This window comes from Balaenoptera acutorostrata, chromosome 15, assembly GCF_949987535.1.
Source record: "Balaenoptera acutorostrata chromosome 15, mBalAcu1.1, whole genome shotgun sequence".
Taxonomy (NCBI): domain Eukaryota; kingdom Metazoa; phylum Chordata; class Mammalia; order Artiodactyla; family Balaenopteridae; genus Balaenoptera; species Balaenoptera acutorostrata.
This window is the reverse complement of record NC_080078.1, coordinates 59,198,074-59,223,933: the sequence shown is the minus strand read 5'-3', so window position 1 is coordinate 59,223,933 and position 25,860 is coordinate 59,198,074. Positions and strand designations below refer to the sequence as shown.

The window sequence follows — 25,860 nt, the reverse complement described above, 5'->3', positions numbered from 1 at the left end:
TTCACGAACAATGTGACTGGACCCTTGGCATCATGTATTCTTGGTGTCTTCTCAAAAGAACCTGATCAATGCTGGTTCTCTCTATACTTGGGACTGTATCTGGGTGTGTGCTGTGTGGAGGGCTGAGCTTGCATCTTCCTGGGCAGATGTGGTCATGTTCTCAACAGAGGGGGCTGCACCTTTCTGTATTGCTTTATATTCCTCAGAGCCTTAGTCTTTCTAGGTGTAGTTAGCTTTTAAATACACACTTAGAGACCATATAGATTTAGTTAAAATGTAGAGACTTATTTAAGGAAGAGAATAGGAAAATGTCTAAATGGTTCAGTGTAGGTCATGCAGTTAAATTTCAGTACGGCTTTCAATGCAGACAAAAACCTTTTTTGTCTTTGATTCTCATTTTTTAAAGCAAAATAACTGAGGCAATTTAATTCTCTACTCAGAAATTCGTGTAAATATTAGTGTTTTAAAAATGGTAATGGTGGGCTTCCCTGGTGGCGCAGTGGTTGAGAATCTGCCTGCCAATGCAGGGGAAACGGGTTCGAGCCCTGGTCCGGGAAGATCCCACATGCCGCGGAGCAATTAAGCCCGTGCTCCACAACTACTGAGCCTGGGCTCTAGAGCCCGTGAGCCGCAACTATTGAGCCCACATGCCACAACTACTGAAGCCCACGTGCCTAGAGCCCGTGCTCCACAACAAGAGAAGCCGCCGCAATAAGAAGCCCACGCACCGCAAGGAGAAGTAGCCCCGCTCGCCACAACTAGAGAAAAGCCCGCGATCAGCAACGAAGACCCAATGCAGCCAAAAATAAATAAATAAAATAAATAAATTTATTTTTTAAAAAAATGGTAATGGTAAACTCAAGTTCTTTCACTCTGAACTGACCCCAGGATTCTTTTCCATAATTAGGAACAGAGCAAAACCTACAACTGCTAACTGAGGGAGTTTGCAAGTAACTATAAAAATCTTTGTAGATTCAGTTTAAAATTGTAAAAAGAAACCACCCAGACTGAAAAGGCCTGTGTGTCAGAGGGTGGTGGGTGTGTTGGGTCAGTTGTGCCTGGTTTCTGGTTGGTTGCTCTTGTCGGTGAGTGCCCCTCCCTCAGCCTCTGCTTTCAAAACGTGATTCTAGATGTTCCCCCGAGTCAGCAGGACTCACCTGGCTTCAGCCATGGCTATAGTTTGGGAGGGTAGGTATTCAAGATAGAGAATGCACAGGTAGACATTGTGTGTGAGGTGGGAAGATGAGTGGTGGTGCTGGGATTCTGGCTTGTTACAGGCTCTGCAACAGAGGTTGTTATTGTAATGTGGAACTAATATTAAAGTCCTCTCCATGCTGGGTGTTTCATTTGCTAGTTTATGTAAGACACTAGTGTTCATAAGTGAAGGCAACACAGAATTTATATTGAGAACTGGGCATTCATTTAGATGTTAGAGTTATGTTTATGGATGCTAATAGGATTGTGATACTAAGCAAAGGATGTATGAAACTTTTGTTTGTCTTCACTCCGATGTACTTTTTCTAGTAACAGCTTTATTGAGATATAAGTCACATACCATACAATTCACCCATATAAAGTGTACAATTTAGTGGTTTTTAATATGTTCACAGAATATTTTAGAATGTTTTCATCACCCCCAAAATAAACCCCATACCCAGATGCAGTCCCTTCCCATTTCTTCCTTCCTCTAGCCCCTGGCAACCACCACTCTACTTTCTTTCTCTATGGATTTGCCTGTTTGGGGCATTTTATATAAATTGAATCATGTAATAGGTGGTCCTTTGTGACTGGCTTCTTTGACTTAGCATAGTGTTTTCAAGGTGCAACCATATTTAGTATGTTTCAGTACTTCATTCCTTTTTAAAACTGAATAATGTTCTGTTGTATGGATAAACCACATTTTGTTCATCCATTCATCTGTTAATGGATACTTGGGTTGTTTTTACTCTTTAGCTGTTATGAATAGTCAGATATACTTCTAAAGTTTATATTTATTTTATGATAATAATGTATACACATAGCTTCTGGTATTAGATGTCTGTACCTTAAGGATTTTAAAAATTATAAAGCCACGAAATACATTTAGAACTAAACTACTTAAAGTATAAATCTGGACTTCCCTGGCAGTCCAGGGGTTAAGACTCTACGCTCCCAACACAGGGGGTGCAGGTTCGATCCCTGGTTGGGGAACTAAGATCCGACATGCCTCACGGTGCAACCAAAAAAAATAAATAAGAAAGTATAAATCTGTCTTAGTTTCAGATGGCATTTAAACTTCCTGTACAACCTCATGGTTTTCATCATGATCATTATTTATTATTCCTTCTTAAAAGTCTCCTCTTTTCTACTTTTCAGCTGTGGCTTTGGCTGTTTCTTCTCAGTTCTTCAGTGCCATTGTTCCCTAGGGTTTCCTCTGGGCCCTTTTCCCTGGATAGTCCCATCCACACCATCTATGAACAGCACCTATGTCTGGGATGGGTAAATCTTTCTCTAGTAGAACTCTCTCCTGTGATCTCCATAGCTAGGACCCACTAGACTTCCTTTAACATTCACTCACTTAGCTGACTTTCTGACCCAGAGAGGCAGCCATGAGTGGACAGCAGGAGCCATGCCAGATACTGGGAGATGCCCCCGTGCTCCTGGACACCCTGGGAGGAGAAGGGAGTGCCCTGTGGTGCCTGAGTCTGCATGAGGCGGGGCAACACCAGAGCTGAGCCCTAAGGAACATGAGTTCAGTGTTCTGGGTGGGGAAGGGACATGTCCAGTCACTTTCCAGAACTACTAGGAGTTTAGCAGAGCTGAAGTGACTGTTCTGTGAGCAAGGAGCTGGAGAGTAGGGCAGACCAAAGCTGTCATGAAGAGACTGGGGCTTCAGCTGAGGAATTTGCACTGTGGCCTGAAAACCACTGGGAGTCATTGAAATGCTTTAAGCCAAGAGGTGACCAAGATCAGTGTTTAGAAAGATGCCTCTGGCAGCAGTTACAAAAATGGATTGGAAGGACCAGGGCTGGATTGGGGAGTCTTATTTAGAAACCCAGGGGAGAGGTCCCTCTGATGACCCTTCGGCATATCCCATAGCAGCTTCTTTTCCTCATCTGTGCCTCTGCAGTCATAGACATGTCTGGTTTTTCACTCTACAAAGATTTCCTTAAGGGCAAGGGCTTTTTTATATTTCTGTGTCCTCAGTGTCATAGCATAGTGTTAATCAACTGTAGACACTCCATAAATGTGCACTAGATGAATGCATAGTTGTAGATGAGAGCTTTATTCTCGGTATCAGAACTTTGGGTTTTTTGGCAACTTTTGTAACATTTATATAGGTAATGGCAGCTTTTTTCTGATGTTGTCAGCATGATTGTTGACCAGTGCTGAAGAGCCAGCAGGGGTTAGAGACCAAGAATTTATTGTCCCAGTCTACATAGTGTGGTGTTAGAAGATTGAATTGTTCTAGGTTGGAATCTTGTCAAACTCTCAAAAGAGCTGAGAAGTAGAAGAAAAGGGAAGGATGAGGACACAAACATCCCTAATTTTACAAAGAGGGTAGTTAAGGAATACTGGCTATATTGAAATACTTAAGAATGAAATGATAGGAAGTCTGGGATTTGCTTCAAAATAATATGATCACGGGGAAATGGGTAGAGTATGGATGGATAAAATAAGATTGGCCGTGAGCTGTAATTATTAAAGCTGGGTGATAAACACATGGGGTTCATTATACTATTCTCTCTACTTGTTAAAAAGTTTAATATTTTCCACAATAAAAAATTTTTTTTAGGGATAATACAGATGATTGAACAAGAAATAAAGGTCCAAATATATTATTTAACCTCCCAAAACTAGCTGCAAGAATATGCCTCAGCTGGGCCTGCAGCCTAGGCCAGCTGGGACATATCTCAGAACTGACATTCTGTTCTCCTTTGCAGGAAGCACACGGCACTGTACTAGAGTTTTACCAGTTATTAGCCACTGTTGGGCAGTTTTAGAACAATCAGAGGGCAGGAGAAAAACCTCCTCTTCCTCAGCCCAGCATACTTCACCCTAGTGAAAATGGCAAAGGGAGCTTCCCTGAGAGCTACTGACTTCTCCCCACCCCCCAAGCAGGGGTGCATCAGAGGCCTGAGGGCTCCTCCCCATGGGCCTGTGAGGTTTGGGAAGCTGCTTTCCAGTGGGCATGGCTATATTGTCTTCTGCTCCTACAGCCTTTTGTGGGTGCAAGGCACATCCTCTCCCTGAATCCAAGGGTATTATATCCATTTCCTGTCTGTTTTGGCATCTTTCCATCACCATCACCCTCAGGATGACAACACAGAAATTATAACAGAGGCAGTAAAAATAATTCTACTGGGGGATTGGGGGGTGGGGGGGTGATGGCCTAAATCACCTTCTAATCTAGTAGGAAGTTAGTAAGTGATGCCTAAAATAACTAGATCAAGAAGTAACAAAAAACAAAATGAAACAAAACAAAACCCAACTTATTAGTGATAAAAAGATAACCTCCCAGAAGAACTGAACAGAAATCTAATTAAAGGTGAGGGCCTCTGGAGAGAAGCCTTAAGAAGAAGAAGAGGGGCTTCCCTGTTGGTACAGTAGTTAAGAATCTGCCTGCCACTACAGGGGACACGGGTTTGAGCCCTGGTCCGGGAAGATCCCACATGCTGCGGAGCAGCTAAGCCAGTGTGCCACAACTACTGAGCCTGCACTCTAGAGCCCGTGAGCCACAACTGCTGAGCCCACGTGCCACAACTATTGAAGCCCGCGCGCCTAGAGCCCATGCTCTGCAACAAGAGAAGCCACCATAATGAGAAGCCCGCGCACTGCAACGAAGAGTAGCCCCTACTCACCACAACTAGAGAAAGCCTGTGCGCAGCAACGAAGACCCAATGCAGCCAAAAATTAATTAATTAATTTTAAAAAAAAAAAGAGAGAGGAGGGGGTGGGGAGGAATCATTGTTGATATTTCAACCAGGTATATGTAGTTCTTAATGGTTTTTAAATTATTGATGAACATGATAGAATGAAATAAGGATTCTGGAGAGTGGTGAAAATGAATGGCTGGAAGGAACTTTGAGGAAGAGAGCCCAGAGGTTGACAGTGGACAGACGGTGAGTGTTAGCTTACATGTCAGGAATGAGCAGGTTGGTAGTGTTACCCAGTCTTGAGGCTCTGACCAGAGCTTGGGTATATAGTTTCTGTGCCTGCACAAACCAGCATTAGGTGGGTGGTGTGTGAGGCCAGGTGATGGTCACTGGGATCCAGTCCAGGGCCTATGGTCTCAACATAGAGTTCCATATAGAACTTAGGTTTAGAAAAAAAAAGTTGTTTTGTGTCACAGCAAAACTCACGGCAGTGGCAGCACTAGACTCAAGTTAGCATATGCTCAGCCAGTAGTCATAGAATCTTCCATCCTTGGCACAGCTGAGGCCTAGACTGGAAAGCTGTTTGTAAACAGGCCTAAGTTCTCATGGGAGGAATCAGTCCTCTCCTGGCCTTGCAGTGTTCAGAGTTATGTGGCAAGATTGGCAAGGAGCCAGGAGCCAGAGGGCAGCCATGACCACTTAAGCCCTCTCTGGTCCTAATGTCGGGTCTTCAGCATCTGCAGAGCCTGGCCTCTTGGGGAGAGTTGAGGAGCAGATGGGCCATAGTCGGGAAGGGTTCCCTGGCCAGGTGGAGCTGAGCCCTGGTGGAGCCGCTGGCCTCAGGGGGCCAAGGGAGCAGCCCACAGAGATTCTGCCATGTGCATATAGACCTTGGGTTTTCTTAAAGCCTGACGAGTGCTGCCTTGAAGCTAGAAAACTTCACCTCGCAGGGCAGCCAGCTATCCTTTCCCATCCTCTCCCTGACTTAAATGCTTGTAACAGTGAAGATAGTTCTTGGTGGAGAAGATAAAAGCAAATTAGAGGTTCTCCCTTTTCAGACCTTCTATATTAAACAGTGATCTTTCCCTATTCATTCATTCATTCATTTGTAACTGCTTTGTGGATTGTACGTACAGATGCAAAACACCAGTGTTAAAAAAAAATTGTTTTGTGGCAGTTGAGTATAATAAGTGTCATATTCTCTTACTTTTACAGTAAGCTTGGGCTCAGCCTATACCCACCATAGTTGATGAAATTCATTCTCAGCCTGTATCCACAGAGCCCCGTCCCCTTCTCTCAGAGACATGCAGAAACCTCAGGGCTTAACTGAGTCCAGAGATTTTCATTCACTGACTGCTACTCCTGGTGCCCTGGCCCATGGCCATGAGGCTTGAAGGCAGCTGTCCTCACTCCCATATGTGACAGGCTTGGGTACAGAATGATCGCTGGTGCTTCAGAGCCTCACCAAGGCCTACCGTGCAGTTACTCCTTATTTCTCTGTACTTTCAAAACTCTAAAACATCCTCTCCATTTCCTTCATTTCCTTCCATTTCCTGGTTTTGAGGTTTGGGCCAGGCCATCTTCCTATACCACCACTTCCTCACCCCACACCCACCCCTGGGGAAGATCCGCCGCCGGGCATCTGGGAGTCCCCCTGAGTCCAAGCCGGAGCCGAGTCCAAAAGGGAGCGGGGGCGCGAGCGGGAACCAGGCTGGGCCCGGTGGGCGCCGCCCGCCATGAACCACAAGCCCCTGCTGCAGGAGCAGCCTCCTGCCTACAACCTGTAGGGCGGCCAGGGCTACTTTGTGCATAGCCCACACCGCTACGGCGTCCTCCCAGCCGCCGCCCTACCCGTACCTCCTCACAGGGTTACCCACCTACCACCCCAGGGTCTACAACATCCACAGTCGGAATGTCACCCGGCACCCTGCCAGTTCCATCGTTGTTGTTGGAGGCTGCCCTGTCTGCAGGCTCGGGGTTCTGGAGGACTCCTTCACCTTCCTGGGCATCTTCTTGGCCATCGTCTTGTTCCCCTTTGGGTTCATCTGCTGTTTTGCCTTGAGGAAGTGAAGATGCCCCAACTGTGGAGCAAACTTTATTTAAAGGAAACAACACACCTGGCTTTCCCACACCCAGTTATGTTTTCCTAATTACACCAACCCCAGTGCCCAGGACGTAAGGCAAGGCTTCCCGTCCTGTGTAAGGTAGCAAGAACCAAACAGGGAACCAGAAGAATTCCAGGGCCACCTTTTCATCGAATGGTGCTGAGCGATCGTTTGTCACCGTCAGTCAGAGTTTCACAGTAGCAGAGGGGTTTTCTCCACTGGGAGGGTAGAAAAAAAATGTTGGCAGAAATACTCCAAGACAGGGATTTGATTTGAAAAGAGCTTATAACTACTGCTCTCGCTCTGTAAAATTATATAGCTTATATAAATTCCAGACATTTTCTGAAGGAAAAAAAAAGAACCTTTGCTTCTCTATGAAACCTTATAAGTTTGGAGACTTACATGATAAACATTCAACAAAAGAAAACCACTTTTAGAGTAGTGTGAGTCTTGGGGACCAGCCACACTGGCAGCAAGTTTATATAGGTTCTTTTTTTTTTTTTTTAATACATTTATTTATTTATTTATTTATATCTTATTTTTGGCTGTGTTGAGTCTTCATTGCTGCACGCAGGCCTTCTCTAGCTGCGGCGAGCGGGAGCTTCTCATTGCGGTGGCTTCTCGTTGCAGAGCATGGGCTCTAGGCTTCAGTAGTTGTGGCACACGGGCTCAGTAGTTGTGGCTCGTGGGTTCTAGAGCGCAGGCTCAGTAGCTGTGGCTCATGGGCTTAGTTGCTCCGCAACACGTAGGATCTTCCTGGACCAGAGCTCGAACTCGTGTCCCCTGCATTGGCAGGCGGATTCTTAACCACTGTGATACCAGGGAAGCCCTATATAGATTCTTTATGATTTTAAATTGTATGTGAATGTGGTGTGGCTCTACTTTAGCAAGAAATCAGGCTAATGGTTGGGATCCCAGCTGCCCTTAGGAGTGTTATGTGGCACAGGACACACAGACACCTGATGGGTCTTCAGAAGGTGCCATTAGCATCCAAATTTTTTGGCACCCTACAGTGAGTATAAAATCACCTCATGGATTTCTTTAAAACACTGAGGACATACTAATGTTTTAAAAGATTAAAATCTAAACAGAATTGGATGCACTAAAATCTGTTTCCTTCTCCTTCTTTATGTCTTGTAACCTGGACTCTTCATTCCTCAAGACTGAGTAACCTCGTTTATGTAATTGTTTTTCCCCAGTCTTATTAAAAACCTTTATATGAGGACTGTAGCCATATTCTGCAGTTTTCCTTCTCTCAAGGAACCTTCTTTTTTAGGATGATTACTATAATAAATGAAGGAAACAAAGAATATGGTTTCTCCTTGTCTATGATATCAAATCTATGTGTCTTTGTATTTCTGATTATAAATGGTGGCTAGAGGGAGGATACAAAAACTTCAGATTCTATGCCCCATAATATTCTATGGCCTGAATAGGTAATATTGGACCTTTATTTAAATGTCAAAAAGAAAATAAGAGCATCAAAAAGAAAAGCAGTGGAAGCTTCTCCTCTCTTCTGCCTCTGTGAGTCTATGAAAGGAGTGCAAAGCACTGAATTGTTACTGTGCTGGGGCCTAGGCTGTAGCACTTTCCTTGCATTGCTGTAGGATGGGAGTTGACAAGAGTAGGTGGGCGGGGGGAGGTAGGGTGGGATTAGGAAAAGAAGACGCTAATCATTTACTTACGTGACTCTTGTCATACTTACTGCCTTCATTTCAATAATTACCATCTTATTCAATAATTGTTTCATTTATAGTACCATTATCTCCCCAAGGAGGGCTGTGGTCCCTTAAAAATAAGCAGAGAACACACCATAACATCTGGCTAGTACCATGTGTGTCATAGGGTAGTAAGGACACAATTATCATACTTACTAATAAATTCTAAGGTGCACATTTTTTCATGCTCTAATATCTCTGAAATCATGATACATCTTACAATGATTTTAAAAGCAGTGTGTCATAGTGTAACTGACAGTGTTTTCTTAATAGTACACAAAATAATGCCTGTTTTAGTGGTGTCTTAGATTTGATGAACTACGTTAGGGATTTTATAATATTCTTGGTATAAAATTATTTAAGTTCAAATTGGTGTTATATTGATTGTCAGATGATATTCAGTGTAGTGAAACTTGGGATAAGGTTTTTTTTTTAAAAAGGACGTTATCTTGAAGTGAGTACATTAAGTGTCAAAGGGATGAAGGGCACAAAAGGAAGCTGCCCACCTCACGGTAGATCCAAGAATTGGAATTTGAAGCAAACGAGAGCATTTTGTCTTGAAAAGGGCACAAGGAGGTAGCAGGTAACCTGACTTGCTTGTCATTGGGGTCATTAGCAGGAGTCTGAGAAGTCTTCCAGGTCAGACTAAAAACTGAGATCTGGTGTCAAGAGCAGGGGGACTGTAGGGGTTTGTGTTGAGTCTCAGAATATCACTTTTGTGTGGCAATTAAGCAAGAAAAACTAAAGGGATGAGGTGCTTTTCCTCAAGTGAAAAAATTTCATTAATCTCTTCCTGAAATGTTAATGTCTTTCTGCTTCAACGAGAAGGCTGAGTTAATGGTGCTATCTTATAACCCAATCACTCTATGTGTTTTTCTGTCACAGATTGCCTTCTCCCAGCACAGCAATTTTATGGACCTGGTACAGTTCTTCGTGACCTTCTTCAGGTAATTTCAGTTATACAAACTGTATCTGTTCTTTTGATTCAGGCACTTAATTTCATTAATTATCAGCCCATAAAAGATAAATGAATAATCCTATGTTTGCACAACAGATCAAACTAACTTTATATGTATTCCTGAAAAGTTACATGTCGGTTACAATACTGTAAATTCAATCTAATCTGATAAAATGAAGACATTTGGTTTGTATGTTCTGGCTTTTTGCGGCAGCTTTTCATGTACCCTGTACTAAATGTAGGTAATTTAGTTCTTCATATGGGGAGGATTTGGGGTTGAAATAACATGTAATTAATAATGATTACTGGTGTGTGCTACATATATGCTTCTTCGTGTTCACGAGATGTTTCAGGTGATTATCTAGAGTTTTAAAGCTAAAAGTGATGTGTTAGGCCCTGAGATTCTTTTGTTTTTATACGTTTTTTTTCAGTTTAATTTTATTTTTAAGAAAATACTATTACACATAATTGAAAAAGTGCTACAGTGCAAAGAGAAAGCGACAGCATCCTGCCCCACACCTTCCCATCTTCACTGTCCCCATTTAAATTATTTTAATTGTTTTTTACTTCTCCATGCTTACACTTTTTTTTTTCCAAAGGAGAAAAATTATTTAATTTAGATAAATGCAAAAATGGATATTCAATATATTTCAAAATCCAATGCTGATTTTTTTTTAATCTAAAGCATTGCATTCCTTTCTATTTCACCACTTAATATCATAGTCATTATTACTATAAAGTATTTTCAACATTAGACAAGGAATTATACAGTTAGGTACAATATAACTTTCTTTCATGGCTGGAACAGATAGGGTAAACTTATTCAATTTACCCACTCTTTGCCCAATCTTCTGACAAATCCCACTAGGTTTTACCCTAATTAACATAATTTCCTAACGTTTTGCTCTGCCTAATGGATTTTGAGTATGTTCGACCTTTAGAGGCATCCGTGTCAGTGGCTTACACTCTTTCTTGATTTTTCAATTCAGTTATCTTTTGATGTCCTACTGTAGAAAGATTTATTATCTTATGTTACCTCCGCCAGGACCCCCCCACACACACACTATAAACACATAGAAATTCCCCTTCCTCCCACTCATGTAATATAGTTACATCACAATGTTTGGCTAAATCAGGAGTCCCTATTTATGTTGTTATAATCATAAAAAACCTGTTTGCAGCTGAGTTGAACTATAATTATCCTTTCCCATTTTTTGGGTGGGGGAATCACTCTTTGCTTATCCTAAATGTAATATTTGCCATATTTGGGGTTTTTAATTGTTTGGTTTTCTATGTAGCTACCCCTGATTTACCCCTATACTCTGACAGAATTGAACAATCTCTCAGTATGGTCAAACACAAGCAAGTACTCTCCTGGTTTTAGTTTCTCTTGGAGATTTCTGCCCTAGAACCCTAGCCTGCTGCTTCCAAGTGCACTAGTTGTTTTTGAGGCCTGCTGCACAACTGTCGTCTTGGGAATTTCTTTTGCCTTCCTCTTATATTAAAGTCTCTGTCTCCTCGATCCCATGTCTTTGTCTGCCTGTTTATTCCCTCCTTATATTGGGGCACATTCTCCAGGAAGTTTCTAAGAAAAGGTACGTGTGGAGGTAACTTTTCTGTGACCTTCCCTGTCTGAAAATGTTTTAATTTTACCCTCACATTTGATTGAAAATTCGAATACAGAATTCTAGGTTAGAAACATCTTCCATTAAAATTTAGAAGACTCAGACTTCCCTGATGGTCCAGTGGTTAAGATTCCACGCTTCTGGGCTTCCCTGGTGGCGCAGTGGTTGAGAATCTGCCTGCCAATGCAGGGGACATGGGTTCAAGCCCTGGTTTGGGAAGATCCCACATGACGCGGAGCAACTGGGCCCGTGAGCCACAATTATTGAGCCTGCGCGTCTGGAGCCTATGCTCTGCAAGAAGTGAGGCTGCGATAGTGAGAGGCCCGCGCACCGCGATGAAGAGTGGCCCCCACTTGCCGCAACTAGAGAAAGCCCTTGCACAGAAACGAAGACCCAGCACAACCAAAAATAGATAAATAAATAAGCCTACACATTTAAAAAAAAGAATGAGCTTGTTAAAAAAACAGATTCCACGCTTCCAGTTCAGGGGGCATGGGTTCAATCCCTGTTTGGGGAAGTTCCACATGCTGTGCACCATGGCCAAAAAAAAAAAGTATTGAGAAGGCATTTTGCTGTTTCTTCTTGTTTCTAGTATTCATATTCAGAAGGTTAGTGCCATTATAATAACCACTCCTTGTATGGGATCTGTCTTCTCTCTTTAAAAAAAATATGTTGAAGTATAATATAAAATTACAGAAACACTTAGAAATCATTAATGTCTAGCTCAGTGAATTATCACAAATTGAACATGCTCATGTAACCACTACCCAGGACAAGAGTTTTTTTCCCCCTAGGGTATTACCAGTACCCAGTGTCCTTTTTGACCCATCTCCTAGAGAAATGGAAATAAAAACAAATAAACAAATGGGACCTAATGAAACTTAAAAGCTTTTGCATAGCAAAGGAAACCATAAACAAGACTAAAAGACAACCCTCAGAATGGGAGAAAATATTTGGAAGTGAAGCAACTGACAAAGGATTAATCTCCCCAATATACAAACAGCTCGTGCAGCTCAATATTGAAAAAACCACAGATTTAAGGCATGTGGGATCTTCCCAGACCAGGGCTCGAACCCGTCTCCTGCATTGGCAGGCGGATTCTTAACCACTGTGCCACCAGGGAAGCCCAGATGGTCCTTAATTTGTATTGCCAATGTCTTCGCATTTTTCTGTGATACCTCTGGGATAATTTTTATCCTAAAATTGCTATATCAAAATGCAAAAACACTACCAAATAGCCCCTCAGAACAGTTGCATGAATTTACACTTCTACAGCAGGAATGTAATTTCTCTTACTATTTCTGCCTATTTCTCTTACTACCATTAACTATTTTTCATTATTTTTAATTTTGCCAATCAGGGAGGTGTCATTGGTACCTTGTTTTAATTTGTATTTGTTTATAAATGATATTTACTAATCTCTTATACCTTATAGGTCTTGTTTTGAATTATCTGTTTGTATCCTTTGCTCATATTTCTATTGGGATGTTCACCTTTTTCTTAATGAAGTTTAGGACCATCTTTTAACCCTATTTATGGTATTTTTCACCAAGCAGATGTGTCAGTTTTTTCCTTTATTTTCTTCATGAGCATTTTATCTATTGTTATTTTTTTTTATTTTTAGGTGTTCCTTTATCTATCTTGAATCTATTTGAATTATAGCTTTACTATATTTCCATATAGATAGGCTTCAGAAACTTGTCAATGAATGAAAGCAGGATATTAATTACCTCAACTCCAAAGCCACACCATCCACTAGGCCAGGAATTCACTCTCTGTTTTATTTTTCAGAGTATGCCCATCTTAGCTCATTGGAGCTCTGTCCTAAATGATGCAATGCCAGCAATATGGAATGCTGGAAATGTGATTACACTTTCTCCCATTCACAAGGAGGTATCTTCTTTCCACAGAAATATAGATTTCAAAAGGAAATTGCCCTCTCTAATGTTAACCACAGAAAAATTAAAATCTCAAAATCTTTTCCCACCCCTCCCAACATTTTTTTATTATGTTCACTCACTGACACCAACCATCTTCCACAGTTCCTCCAGAGTGGAACCAATGAATCCTCCTATATTCTTGCAAATTCAATATTTCTTGAATCTTTGCACTGTGACTTCCACCAAATTATAAGTCCCTCCAAGATAGTTGTCATCCCCTTCCTTTTTGGCCATGTGAGCAGTGGGGCTTGGGAGGGTGACACACTTAAATAGTTCTCCTCTGCATTTGCCTCAGGGGTACTTAGCTGATCCCACTGACCTGTCATATTCTTACTCTTTCAGAACCCAGCCTGTCTGCTCTATGAAGTCTTCTTCTGGCACATTCACCCCATAGTCCACGTCTTCTTTGACTCCACCCTACCCATGTTTTTATTATACCACGTAATCACGCTTTAATGCAGTTATTTAACAGTCTAGCACTTAAGGGCAGCCTATATACAAATGAACCTGTAATTTGACATGCGAAGATGAACAGGGCTAATTAGAGGCCTCTCCTACAAGTTTTAAATTGGGTTCTGAGAGCCTGAAACAGTTCTCGTATGACTCTCAGCACTAACTATACTTCAGAATTCACCTGAGGAGCTTAAAAAAGAAGCAGCAGCCTGGGCCCTGCCCCCAGAGATGCTGATTTAATTGGTCTGGTATGGGACCTGATCATCATGGTATTTTAAAGGCTCTCCAGTGATTCTTATGTTCAGCTGGCATTAAAAACCCCTGAGTTAGCTGAAAGTTGTGTGGATTCAGGGGCTGGGGCAGTATTACATCCATCCATATGCAAGCTAAAGCATAGGAGGTCAGATGGAAAAGAAGATCATTAACTACTGAGAGGATGTGAGCATGGCTTCAGCTGACAGCTTCATGATTCCTGTTCCTGTAAGAGCAGGTGGCTTTAGGGCTCTGAGAGAGCCCTGTAATTATTCCCCCACCACCAGCCAGTGACCACCACCTGGGTAGAGGTTATCTGGAATTTAAATTCTAGACTGTAATTATTTTACATAATATAGGAACAGTTTTTTTAAGTTCTGCTGGTTTTTTCTTGCACCATTGAATGTGTCCCATGTCTTGTCCTTTGTTGGATGTTGTTGTTATGCAGAACTATATCCTAGAGTCATTCTCTCAGAAAAGATCTGAGAAAGAATTTGATACTTGGGGAGGACCTTTTATAAAGTCTGAAGACTGGAGTCTTGAGTTTTGCAACATTGTCTTCTATTTCTTTGTTTCCTCACCTTTAATTCTATTTGCTTGCATTCTGGACTTCTCTAGTAGATGAATGAGTACAGCTTTGGATCTGTCCTCCATATTTCTTAACTGAACTCTCATTTCTTTTTCATTTTCCTTTGCACTACATTCTAGATGAGCTCCTCAGCTCATTAATTTAGTCTAGTGTTAGGTCCATTTCTTTTGTTGAGTCATCTGATTAGGTTTTTTTATTTTAACATTTGCATTTTATTTCTAATATATGTTCCTTGTAGCCTTTTTCAATTTTATGAATGCAGTTTACTTTCATATTCCTTTGTGAGATTAATAAATATTATTATTTTATTTTGAAGTCTTATTTTATGCTATTAATAATTGTCTCCTCAGATGCTGTTTGTTGTTGTTGTTGTTGTTTGGTACCTCTCTTTCACAATGCTGGTTTTCCTCAAAATGTCTGATTTTTGGTTATGTTGAAGATTCTGTGTTTACCTGTGTATAGTTGCCATTTCTGTCTGTCACAGCCTCCAGTGAGTATGGAGTACGGAGGCAGAGTGTGCTGCTGGGTTAGGTATATTGTTAGTTGGTCTTCTGTATGAGAGAGTATCCATCCTGCCTGGCCTCTCTGGCCCCAGGACCAGAGCTCACTGCCTTAGTTGCTCTCTTCCATTGCTCAGCACAAGCAGGGAGGAGGGAAGAAGCCATCTGGTGTGGCCGCTCTGAATGCAGCTCCCCCCCCAGCACTCTGGCAGTTCTCCAGAACCCCCTCCCTCCTTGTATCCATATACTCTAGACTGACTGACTGACTGACTTCTTCCTTCCTTCCTCCCTTCCTCCCTCCGTCCCTCCGTCCCTCCCTCCTTCCCTCCCTTCCTTCCTTCTCTCTCTCCCCCCCTTTCCTTTCCCTCTCTCATACACTCACTCTCTCTTTCTCTCTCTCTCTCCCCCTCCCTCCTTCCCTCCTTCCCTCCTTTCTTCCTTCCTTTCTTTTAATTTTTAGAGACTTTATTTGTTTAAAGCAATTTTAGGTTTACAGCAAAATTGAGAGGAAGGTACAGAGATTTCCCATATACCCCCTGCCTCCACACATGCATAGCCTCCCCCATTATCAACATCACTTGCCAGAATTATACATTTTTTACTAAAGATGAACCTGCACTGATACATCATAATCATCCAAAGTTCATAGTTTACCTTAGGGTTCGCACTTGGTGTTGTACATCTGTGGGGTTTGGACAAATGTATAATGTCATATCCATTGTCATAATATCAGAGTATTTTTACTACCCTAAAAATGGAGCCCCTTTTTTACTTTTTAGCTGTCTCTAATCTGGCTTCCATCCCAACACCCCATCTAATTATTTTTTGTTGAGGGAAGCTAGCACATCTCTATTGCTAAATACAAAAGTTAGTCTTTAGTTCTTATCATTTTGGCTTTGCAACAGTATCAGTCAACTGATCACCCCATCAGTGAGACTCTTCTTGCCTTTTGTGAGTCCATACTGCCCTGAAGCTGCTCTTTCTTGGCCTTCCTTGCTGAACTATCTTTTCTATTCAACTTCTCATTGTTGCTATTCTTCCAGAGCTTGACCCTGGCCATCTCCTTACTCTGTGTTCTCTGATTGAAGTCTGCCATCCCCATCTGCAGCATAACATGCCCAGAAATGAACTTTCTGATCCTTCCTCACCAGTCTTCCCCACATCACTAATTGGCAAATCATGCTGCTGGTTCCAAGTCACTTCTTTCCCTTTCACACCCAACAGGCATTCCGTCACCACATCCCAGCAGTTACAGTTATCAACCTGCCCTACCTCTACTCCCCACCCGAGCCCTAACCATCACAATCTCGCCAGGACTATTTCAGTTGATTTTGGCTCCTTTACAACCCACAAAAAGTCCAGAGGAGACCTTTAAAATCATGAATTAGTTTGTATCTAACCACTTATCTCATATGTAGTGGCTCTGCATTGTATCTAAAATAAAAACCAGGGTCCTGCATGAACTGGCCTCTGTTCACCTCGCCACCTTCACCTTATGCTACTCTCTTCTGTATTCCCATTACATGAGCCTCCTTCTGTTTCTTAGAAAGCACCAAGCTCCTTCCCACCTCATGGCATTTGCACATACTTTTCCTTCTTTCTGGAACGCTCTTCTCCTTACCCTTTACCTGTATACTTTTACCCATTGCTTTGTTTTTCCAAACAAAAACCAATTCTCTGACATCAACTGACTGTCCTACAATTCAGTTCTGACACTAACCACGTGGAATCAGTGCACACCCCACAGGTTAAGGGCTCAGTCCAACAAGACTGCTCCTACTTCAGACGTCAACCACAAATGGGTCCCAAGGCTACCCATACTTCTGCCTGGCCAAATACAAGTTTGGGTTGTTCCTGTGACCCCTCTCAGATTCAACAGTTTGCTGTTGCCTCACAGAACTCAGGAAAACACTATATTTAAAATTGCAGGTTTATTATAAAGAATACAACTCAGGAACAACCCAGTGGTTGTTCAACAACCCAGAGATGCATTGGGCAAGGTATGAGGGCAAGAGGGAGAGCACAGAGCTTCCATGCTCTTTCTGGGCATGACACGCTCCCAGCACTTTGATGTGTTCACCAACCCTGAAAGCCCCCCAAACCTCGTCATTCCACATTTTTTCAAGGTTTCATTGAGTAGGCGTGATTGGTGAAATCACTGGTCGTTGGTGATTGAACTCAATCTCCAGTCCCTCTACCCTCCTGTGGAGGGGAGGTGCGCTGGGGGGCTGAATGGTCTAACCCTTTAATCACATGATTATTTTTTCTGGTGGCCAGCCCCATCCAGAAGCTATTTAGGTCCTTCTCTCCCATGAGGGGAGAAAAGACACTCCTGAATTACATCTCCATAAACATGTTATAAAAAATAGTTAATTCAGACTCAAAACCACTGTCATGGGCTTCCCTGGTGGCGCAGTGGTTGAGAGTCTGCCTGCCAATGCAGGGGACACGGGTTCGAGCCCTGGTCTGGGAAGATCCCACATGCCGCAGAGCAGCTGGGCCCGTAAGCCACAGTTACTGAGCCTGCGCGTCTGGAGCCTGTGCTCCGCAACAAGTGAGGCTGCGGTGGTGAGAGGCCCGCGCACCGCGATGAAGAGTGGCCCCCACTTGCCACAACTAGAGAAAGCCCTCACACAGAAACGAGGACCCAACACAGCCATAAATAATAAATTAAAAAAAAAAAAAAAAAAAAAAACCACTGTCATTTTTTTATACCCTTCTGTATTATATAAATTACTTTGTGTAGAAAACTGGTAAAGATACATTTTAAAGATTTTTTAAATCAAAATTAAAAGATAGTTTCTTCCTTTTTAAGGCTGAGTAATATTCTCTGTAAAGATAAACCACAATTTGTTTATCTGCTCACCTCCTGATAGACATTTGGGTTGTTTCCAGTTTTTGACTATTACAAATAAAGCCATTATGAACATTTGTGTAAAAAAGAGGGGAGAGGATGCTCCTATCACATAGGAGATTTCAAGGGTTTTAGGAGCCCTGTGCCAGGAATTCGGGACAAAGACCATAGGTATATTTCTTACTATACCACATTCATCCTTCAAATTTCGGCACAGTGTCACTTCCTCCAAGATTCCATCAGTGAACCCCCAAACTAAATTCTCTCCCTTTGTTCTACCCTCCCATGGAACTGTATTATTTTTCATCACGGTACTTATCACAGTTCTGTACTTGCGTACTATGTGTCCACAGTTAGACTCTAAGCTTCAGGAGAGCAGATACAGTGTCTCTTTTGTTTACCCCTGTATACACACACACTTTCAGCATCTAGCACAGAGTCATGCTCCAATATATGTGGAAAGTAAAGCAGACCTTCAGAAGTGCAGAGCCATGAGGGACCATAGACACCAACCTCTCTGAGGGGAAAAAAGCTCGTGGTGCTGCTGATAGGAATGCAGAGGTCGTGTGCTAACTCAGTAGCTCCAATTAGCAGGTATGTTATGTTCTTGGACCATGTGTACAGAGTGAGGTGACTCAGCTGCCAAGTACCAACCCAGTGAGGATTAGTCACCTCAGCTGATTGGTGGAAGACTGAATGACACCATCAGAATCGATCAGGGACCACAGAATCTTGTGTAGAAAACAAGGACAGATGGTGTTCTCATCACTTCTCCCTTTTTTTGAATGTGGGAACCTTTGGAAAAGAATGCAGAACTTTGGTATCTAATGAGAACCTACTGTATAGCTCAGGGAACTCTACTCAGTGCTCTGTGGTGACCTAAATGGGAAGGAAATACAAAAAAGAGGGGATATATGTATACGCATAGCTGATTCACTTTGCTGTACAGTAGAAGCTAACACAACATTGTAAAGCAACTATACTCCAATAAAAATTAACTTTAAAAAATTAAACTTAATTTAATTTCCATTAAGCTTCCATTGAGTTCAAAGACAATAAAATAAAGGACTAAAGGGCTAAATATTAAAAAAAAAAAAAAGAATGCAGAACTTTGGTTTTTCTGGATTTTGTTTAGGAAGTAGAAATGATGAGCTTTTAGCTGAGAATGGAGTCCTTTTCATGAGCATGAGGAAGAAAATATTTTCGCAGAGCAAGTTAACCAGGTCCAAAAGGATATACATGAAACATAAGGAGAGAAGGAAAGGTATACAGATAATCCTAAGCACTCTGAAGAATAGCTCATAGAATACAGAAGAGAGAATTAGAGTTGAGGTAGGGGTAGAAGCGGGTAGCTCAGTGATTCAAATGAGAAAATATCAGTGTGAGATAAGTTAGAAAAGGACGCCCAGACTTGGGCACAGTGAAGAGTAAACTCTAGATCCTGATAAATCCTTGGGCCCAGTGAATAGTAAACTCTAGATCCTGATAAATCCATTAAGCCCTCTTTGTGTCTTAATGAGATGCTCTCCCAGACTCCAGTAGGAGCCTTGTGTGTATAAAGAGGGAAATAATAAGACCCATTTGCTTGCTTTCTCTGAAAATCAAATGAGGTGATGCATGTGAAAGAGCTTTGTATCTGGAAGTGATGTGGTAGTGTGGTCAGGATAATGATTATTAGTAGAAGAGGGAGAGACAAACACTCTGTGAAAATCTGTGTGACTGGAGTTAGAGGTGCCTTAGAGGATAGCATTTGGGTGAGAATAAAAAGGAGAAGCAGGGGATGTCCAATAGGAGGCACTGACCAATAGGAGGGACTGTAATGGGAATTTCTGATATTGGCAAGGTATGTTTTTGTAAAACTTTTAATTATCTGAACTTCTGCTAGGGTCCTTGCCAGATTGACAGCAGACATTTTGACACATCCATGTCTTGTTGATCATTTCATTTTCCAGAAGATGGAAGTGATATGGGGTCCTACCACTCTGGATCTAATTCAAACCAGAATGGTGAAGTGCACATCACAGGAACTTGGGAAGAAGCAGCAGTGTCTCTGTGTTTAGATTGGTTGGGAGGTCAAGGCCAGGCCAAGAAATGAATATGTAGTTTTTTTGTTTTTATTTTATTTATTTATTTATTTTTATTTTTGGCTTAGACGGGTCTTAGTTGTGGTGTGCAGGCTCTCTAGTTGTGGCGTGGGCTCAGTTGTTGCAGTGCGTGGGCTTAGTTGCCTCGCGACATGTGGGATCTTAGTTCCCCCACCAGGGATTGGACCCACGTCCCCTGCATTGGAAGGCGGATTCTTAACCACGGGGCCACCAGGGCAGTCCCGAATATGTAGTTTTAGAAAGGCTAGACTTGTAAGGGCAGGAAAAGGAAAGTTCAGTACACTCTCAAAAGTATCATTCTACTTACACAATTACGGTTAAGCTGGTGAAAAACATCCCCAAACACAGAGCTCTCAGAAAATATTGTGAGTTTTCAAAGATATATATTGATACAAAAGATGGAAAGAAAGACCTAGAGTCAAGACATGGATTTCTGAGCATAGTCTCAGGAAAGTGTAAGCCTCTGATAAGCAGGGACAGGTTTAGGACAAAAAAGGACAAAGGATTCTTGTTTTTTCCTAGGTACAGAGCTGAAAAGAAGTGAAAGACCCTTAGCTTGGGACCAGTGTCCCTGTGTTGAAAGAGAGAAATACACTTCTTTAAGAATGATCTTTGAATGCCATAGGAAAATGTTAATAATTGCAAGGCTGAGTAATGAACATACAGAGATTCACTGGATCAGTCTCTCTTCTTTTGTGTATGTTTGAAAATTTCCATGATTTTTTTTAAAAATTACATTTGTATTTAAAACTATAGAAAACAATTGATAAGAGGAACTGCAGTAAGATGAACACTGAGTCACAGCCCCACCTGTACCCAGATTAGTGGTAGGAAAAAAAAGAAGGGAGGGGTATCAGGAAGTGCCACCTTTTTTGAAATAACTAGTAAATTCTTCATTGTTGTGTTATCATTGTATGTCGGTATGCTGTTTGTGTCTCTCAGAAAAACTGGAACAGGTGGAAGGAACTGGGTTGTTGGTGTTTCTAACAGGTCTGCATTGAAGACAGAAGCCCCTCAGGGATAAGGGGCACAGACCTTCTGAGCTGCACTGTTTCACAGTTCTGTGTTGAGGATAGTCCAAGAGAGGCCTCTGAGTGACACCAGACTCCTTGCCTCTGAGGCCAGCCCTGTATTCAGCTGCATCAGCAGCATCCTGACCGACTCATCTGTTTCATGTTCTTCCATGTGGATTTGCTGCCACCATGTGTTTATCTATTAGAATAAAAGTACCAGAAAGCAAGCTGATGGGGTGGGGGGGGAAGCAGGATTATGCATAGAAACCGTGAAAGACTAAAAAGGTTACTCTTCTCAGACTCCCTTACTGCTTCTTCCTATTCTCCCCAACTTCTCAGTGTTGGGGTGCCCCTAAGATACTCTTCTCTATTTGTATTCATCCCCTTGATGACCTCATCCAGATTCATTACTTCAAATACCATGTATATGCTGATGACTCTCAAATGCTGTCTCCAGCCCAGACCTGGCAACCAGCCCCCAGGCTTATGTATCTGCTCACGACATCTCCCCATAGCTTTCAGGTAGATGTCTTAGAACTCAACATGTCTAAAACTAAACTCTCTGCTGTCTCGCACCTGCTCCCCCCAGAGCCTTCCCTGTCCAGGTTTGATGGCAAGTTCCTCAGACCCTGACTTCTCTCTTTTATACCCTACATCCAGCCCATCAGGAAATCCTATTGCCTTGACCTTCAAGTCATGTCCAGATTCCAAAGTGCTTTTCACACCCCTGCTACCACCATCCTGGTTTGAGCCGCCCTCATTTCTCACCTAGACTCCTGTTCTTTCTATTTCTGCATTGCTACTTTAATGGTCTCCTCAGCATAAATTAAATCATGACACTTCTCTGCTCAAAAACCTGCACTGGCTCATCTCACTCAGTAAAATCCAACACGATTATAATGCCTGTAGGGCCCTCGTGATCTGCCCTCTTCTTACCTCTATGTTTTTATCCCTGGCCTAACTTCCCCCCCGCCCCCACTCCAGCCACACTGGCCTCCTGAGGTTCCTCAAGAAATCCCAGGCACATCCTTGTCTCAGGCTTTGCACTGGCTGACCCTGGTTGCCCAGGCGCGTTTCTGCAGACCTTCACAAGCCTCCTCCCACACATCCTCTATGTCTTAGCTCAGATGTCGCCTTCTCAAGAATTAAGGCCCACCCACTCTGACCATTCTGCTTTAGAGTGCCACTGTCACTCCTGAACCTCTTTACCCTTATCATCTTTTTATCTGTGTAGTATTTACTCCCTTCTGACATGCTCTATAATTTGCTCACTTATTTTGTTTACTGTTTGCCTCCATCTGCTGAAATGTAAACTCCATGGGAAAAGTGGTCTTTTGTTCTGTTCATTGATGTATTCCATGAGCCTAGAACAGGACCTGCCTCAATAAAGTACTGATAAAAAGAAAAATAGAAACTGTCAGAAAGGAGGAAGGATCATCAGTGTCAGGACAGATGGGAGGCCCAGCAAGATAGGAACTGAAGACTCTCCACTGAGAACCTGGGGAGCTTCTCTTCTGTCAGGGGACCCATTGGAGAGGTCTGCACTCTGTGCCTCTTAGGGAAGTAATGGGCTGAGGGAGGCTTAATTTCTGTTTCTGAAAGGGCAGAAGCTCAGTCCTCCTAGCACCTTAGAGGGCCTATCACCAGCCAGCTGTGGAGGCCTGTCTTCAGCGATCTGTGCGTTGAAGCTGCCTCTCGTAAAGCCAACCCCATCCTGCAAACACAGAGCTCAGCAAGAGAGTACCCAACTACAGGGGCAGAGAGCCTTGCGTCTGCTTGTAACACTCTGGAACAGTACTCTGTAACAAGCCCCTTTTACAAGTTAATGAGTGAAAATGCCAGTTTTAAAATTATTTAGCGGTTACTAAGAGGTTTATTTGTTAGGCTCATTAGTCCTTTTAATCAGAAGTCAGTCATTCTCTTTGCTGTCACAGTAGCTTTTCAAACCATTCGGTGCCTGGTTTAAGAGGCATTGAATGTTGAGAGAACATTGAAATCATTTGCAGTTATAAGACCACTGGGACTTCGTCTCTCCTAATACTTTTAAGAAAGTTTTTGGCTTGAATTTAGGTGTTTTATTTTATTTAAAAAATAGGTATTTACTTTGAGTATATATTACTACATATAAATTTATTGTTCCTTATGAAAAGCTGGTTGTTACTTTGTTAACTTTTCTCATTTTTTTTAGACTTTACCAGTAGATTTTTGCTAATTTGATTAAATAGCATGCTTGTTACTTGTCATAATTATCATAGGATTGTTTTTATTATTTGGGATAAGCCATGATGGACCATTCTGATAAAGGCCGGCAGGAAATCAAGGCTCTCCTCTCAGAGTACCTTGTGGAGACAGTATTGTCTAGTGGTTGGGTCGGGAAGCCCAGCTTATCAAAGTCTTCTCACACTTTGTTTCCTATGAACCAGGACATGGTTGTGATGACTCATCAGAAAGGAGCTTGGAGTTGGTATTTGGGGGATTGTTTCCCTGCCTGACATGGGGTGTGGATGACAGTGTGCTGATTCTGGGGGTTGGGATAATAACTCAGTACTTTCCTTTCTCACAGTTGTTTCCTCTCTTTGCTCCTGGTGGCTGCTGTGGTTTGGAAGATCAAACAAAGTTGTTGGGCTTCCAGACGTAGAGAGGTAAGCCTCAGTGGTTAAAGATTAATGAATCCCTGTAAGAGCTTTTTCCTTTGTATTTCCCTTAAGCAAGTCATTTTTGCTATTTAGTGATAATTGATGGACATATCTATAGAGAGAGTAATGTATGGTCAGTAGACTTCAATCAGCGCTATATAAGCTATAGTTCATTCTGTACCACATGGTTTTAACTTTCTAAAAGGAAACTAAGAATCATACTGACTTACAGGTGTCAACTTTATCCTTCCTACCAGAAGCTGGTTCCTTAACTCAGGCTGGAGATCTGAAGGCTTAGTAGCACAGCCTTTACAGGAGCCTTTCATGAGGATGAGAGTAAAATCTCAAAAATTTCTCATTATTCAAGGAATGATAAATGTGTGTCTAATTAAGTATTTGCTTGAGTTTTATTTATTAATGAGTGTTGATTTATTTCCAGAGCTACATTCCAAAAGTAATATTAATAAGTCCAGCAAATATTTATAATTGGCAAATCAAATAAATAAACTTGATGAAAAATAACAACACAAAAACTGTTTATTGCAACTTTCACTCTGCCTTTTAGTCATCATGTCTATTGCGTTGTTGCTAAATAGAAGTGCACTAAGATCTAGACTTTGTGCTCTTTGGTTTTCTATATAAAACTTGATCTATAGACAAGATTTAGAAGAGAACAGAAATATCTAAAATCAAAATTCACAAACGTGCAGCACTGTTCATAGAACATTAGTGTCTGTAATGGGGTTAAGATAGGCTTCAGGATATGAGCCTCTTCCTGGGGGCCGTGACACCTTTTCTGACCCATGTAAAGGTGATGTTATCATAGAGGTAGTGTTACATCCTCTTTATTATGATTTTAAAAATTCAGTGGATAACATATTTAGAGGTTATTTTTCTTTTTAATAGCTCTATTACTAAGATATTTTAAAATCTCAACAAATAGCACAGTATTCTGAAAAAATATGTTACCCAAATGTGTAATAAAAAAGTGAGAAGCCATATAAACTAGTACCAAGGAAGGAATCAAAAACTTGTCAAAATATTACTCTCTCCACAAAGTGTATTAGACCCAAGGAGTTTCAATTTGAGATGCGCTTATGGAGATAATAATAGTGTATTCCTTCTTGGATGCTTATGAGAATTAATTATTTCCAAAATATATAAACGGTTCCAGGGTAAAGGAAAAGATGGAAAGCTCAAAAGAATCCTGCTACATTTTATGCTTAGAAACCTTGAAACCAAAACCTGAGAAAGGTAGCACCAAAAAGTAAAGACCAGTTGTATAATGACTGTACGTGCAGCAGTCTAGTTTACCAGTGTAGAAAAGGGATCATTTCATACCAGAAAACCTACTAGGATATGTTATATCAGTGGGTAAAAAAATAAAACCTAAATTTTCAGTAGTGGCCAAGTAATCATTTAGTCATTTATTGATATTAACACTCATTCCTAGTTTAAAAACAAAACTCTTAGTAAACTCAAAAATAACACCTCCTCAACACTTTGAAGAATAACCAAATAACCAACATCACCCATGATGAAAAAATATAGAGATACCCAATAAAATCCAGACAAGTTAGTCATATTAAGAACTGACATTTGAGCATTTCTAAATTGTAAGCACTGTTGTAAGAGGTTTTATATAGATTAACTAATTTAATCCTCACAACAACCCTATAAAATAGTTAGTGACACTAGTCCTGTTTCACAAATAGAGGAACTGAGGCTCAGAGAAGCAAAGTAACTTACCCATCACCACACAGTTACAATAAAGACACCAAACTGGGCTTTAAACTTAGAACTTCTGTTTTCACAGACCATGTTTCTAATCACAATGTAGTCCCCATAGTCACTTACTTTTGTTCTGGGTATTCTAGACTCTGAACTAAGAGAAAGAGAAATAAGAAGTTTTGTTACTTTTGGAAAGGGAACAAAATTATTATTTTCATATAAGATGATTAAAACATCATATAGATTTACCTGCATAAAATTACTAAAGTATATAAAAAATAAACAAATGAATAACATAGAAGACAAACAACCAACTGGAAAATATTTTCAGTGTACATGAAAGAAAATAAGATGAACGCCTGGTAGAGAAGAGGTTTTCCCCCAAAAAAATATGCTTATTACACAGTTGATCAACCAATAAACTAAGCTTTTACCTTTGTGACTTAAAATTTCTCTGTTACTGTGAACCTGACCATTCAAAATATATTTTATCTTTTCTAAAATATCATTCATGATTTAGCCCTC

At 41.4% G+C, this 25,860-nt stretch overlaps 1 protein-coding gene and 1 pseudogene across 4 annotated transcripts in view; both read left to right on the top strand.

Annotated features, from left to right (window-relative positions):
- The window catches only part of ATRN (attractin), a 162,128-nt gene that overhangs the window by 119,376 nt on the left and 16,892 nt on the right, over positions 1 to 25,860 (top strand). For 3 of the 4 annotated variants that reach the window (XM_057530149.1, XM_057530146.1, XM_057530145.1), the window contains exons 25-26: positions 9,565 to 9,626; positions 23,532 to 23,610. In XM_057530149.1, the coding sequence (XP_057386132.1) occupies positions 9,565 to 9,626; positions 23,532 to 23,610 (141 nt within the window). Of the gene's footprint in view, positions 1 to 9,564; positions 9,627 to 13,544; positions 14,773 to 23,531; positions 23,611 to 25,860 lie in introns of those variants that run through there. The other variant, XM_057530147.1, reaches the window with a different exon arrangement.
- LOC114235714 (brain protein I3-like) lies at positions 6,593 to 6,959 on the top strand (annotated as a pseudogene).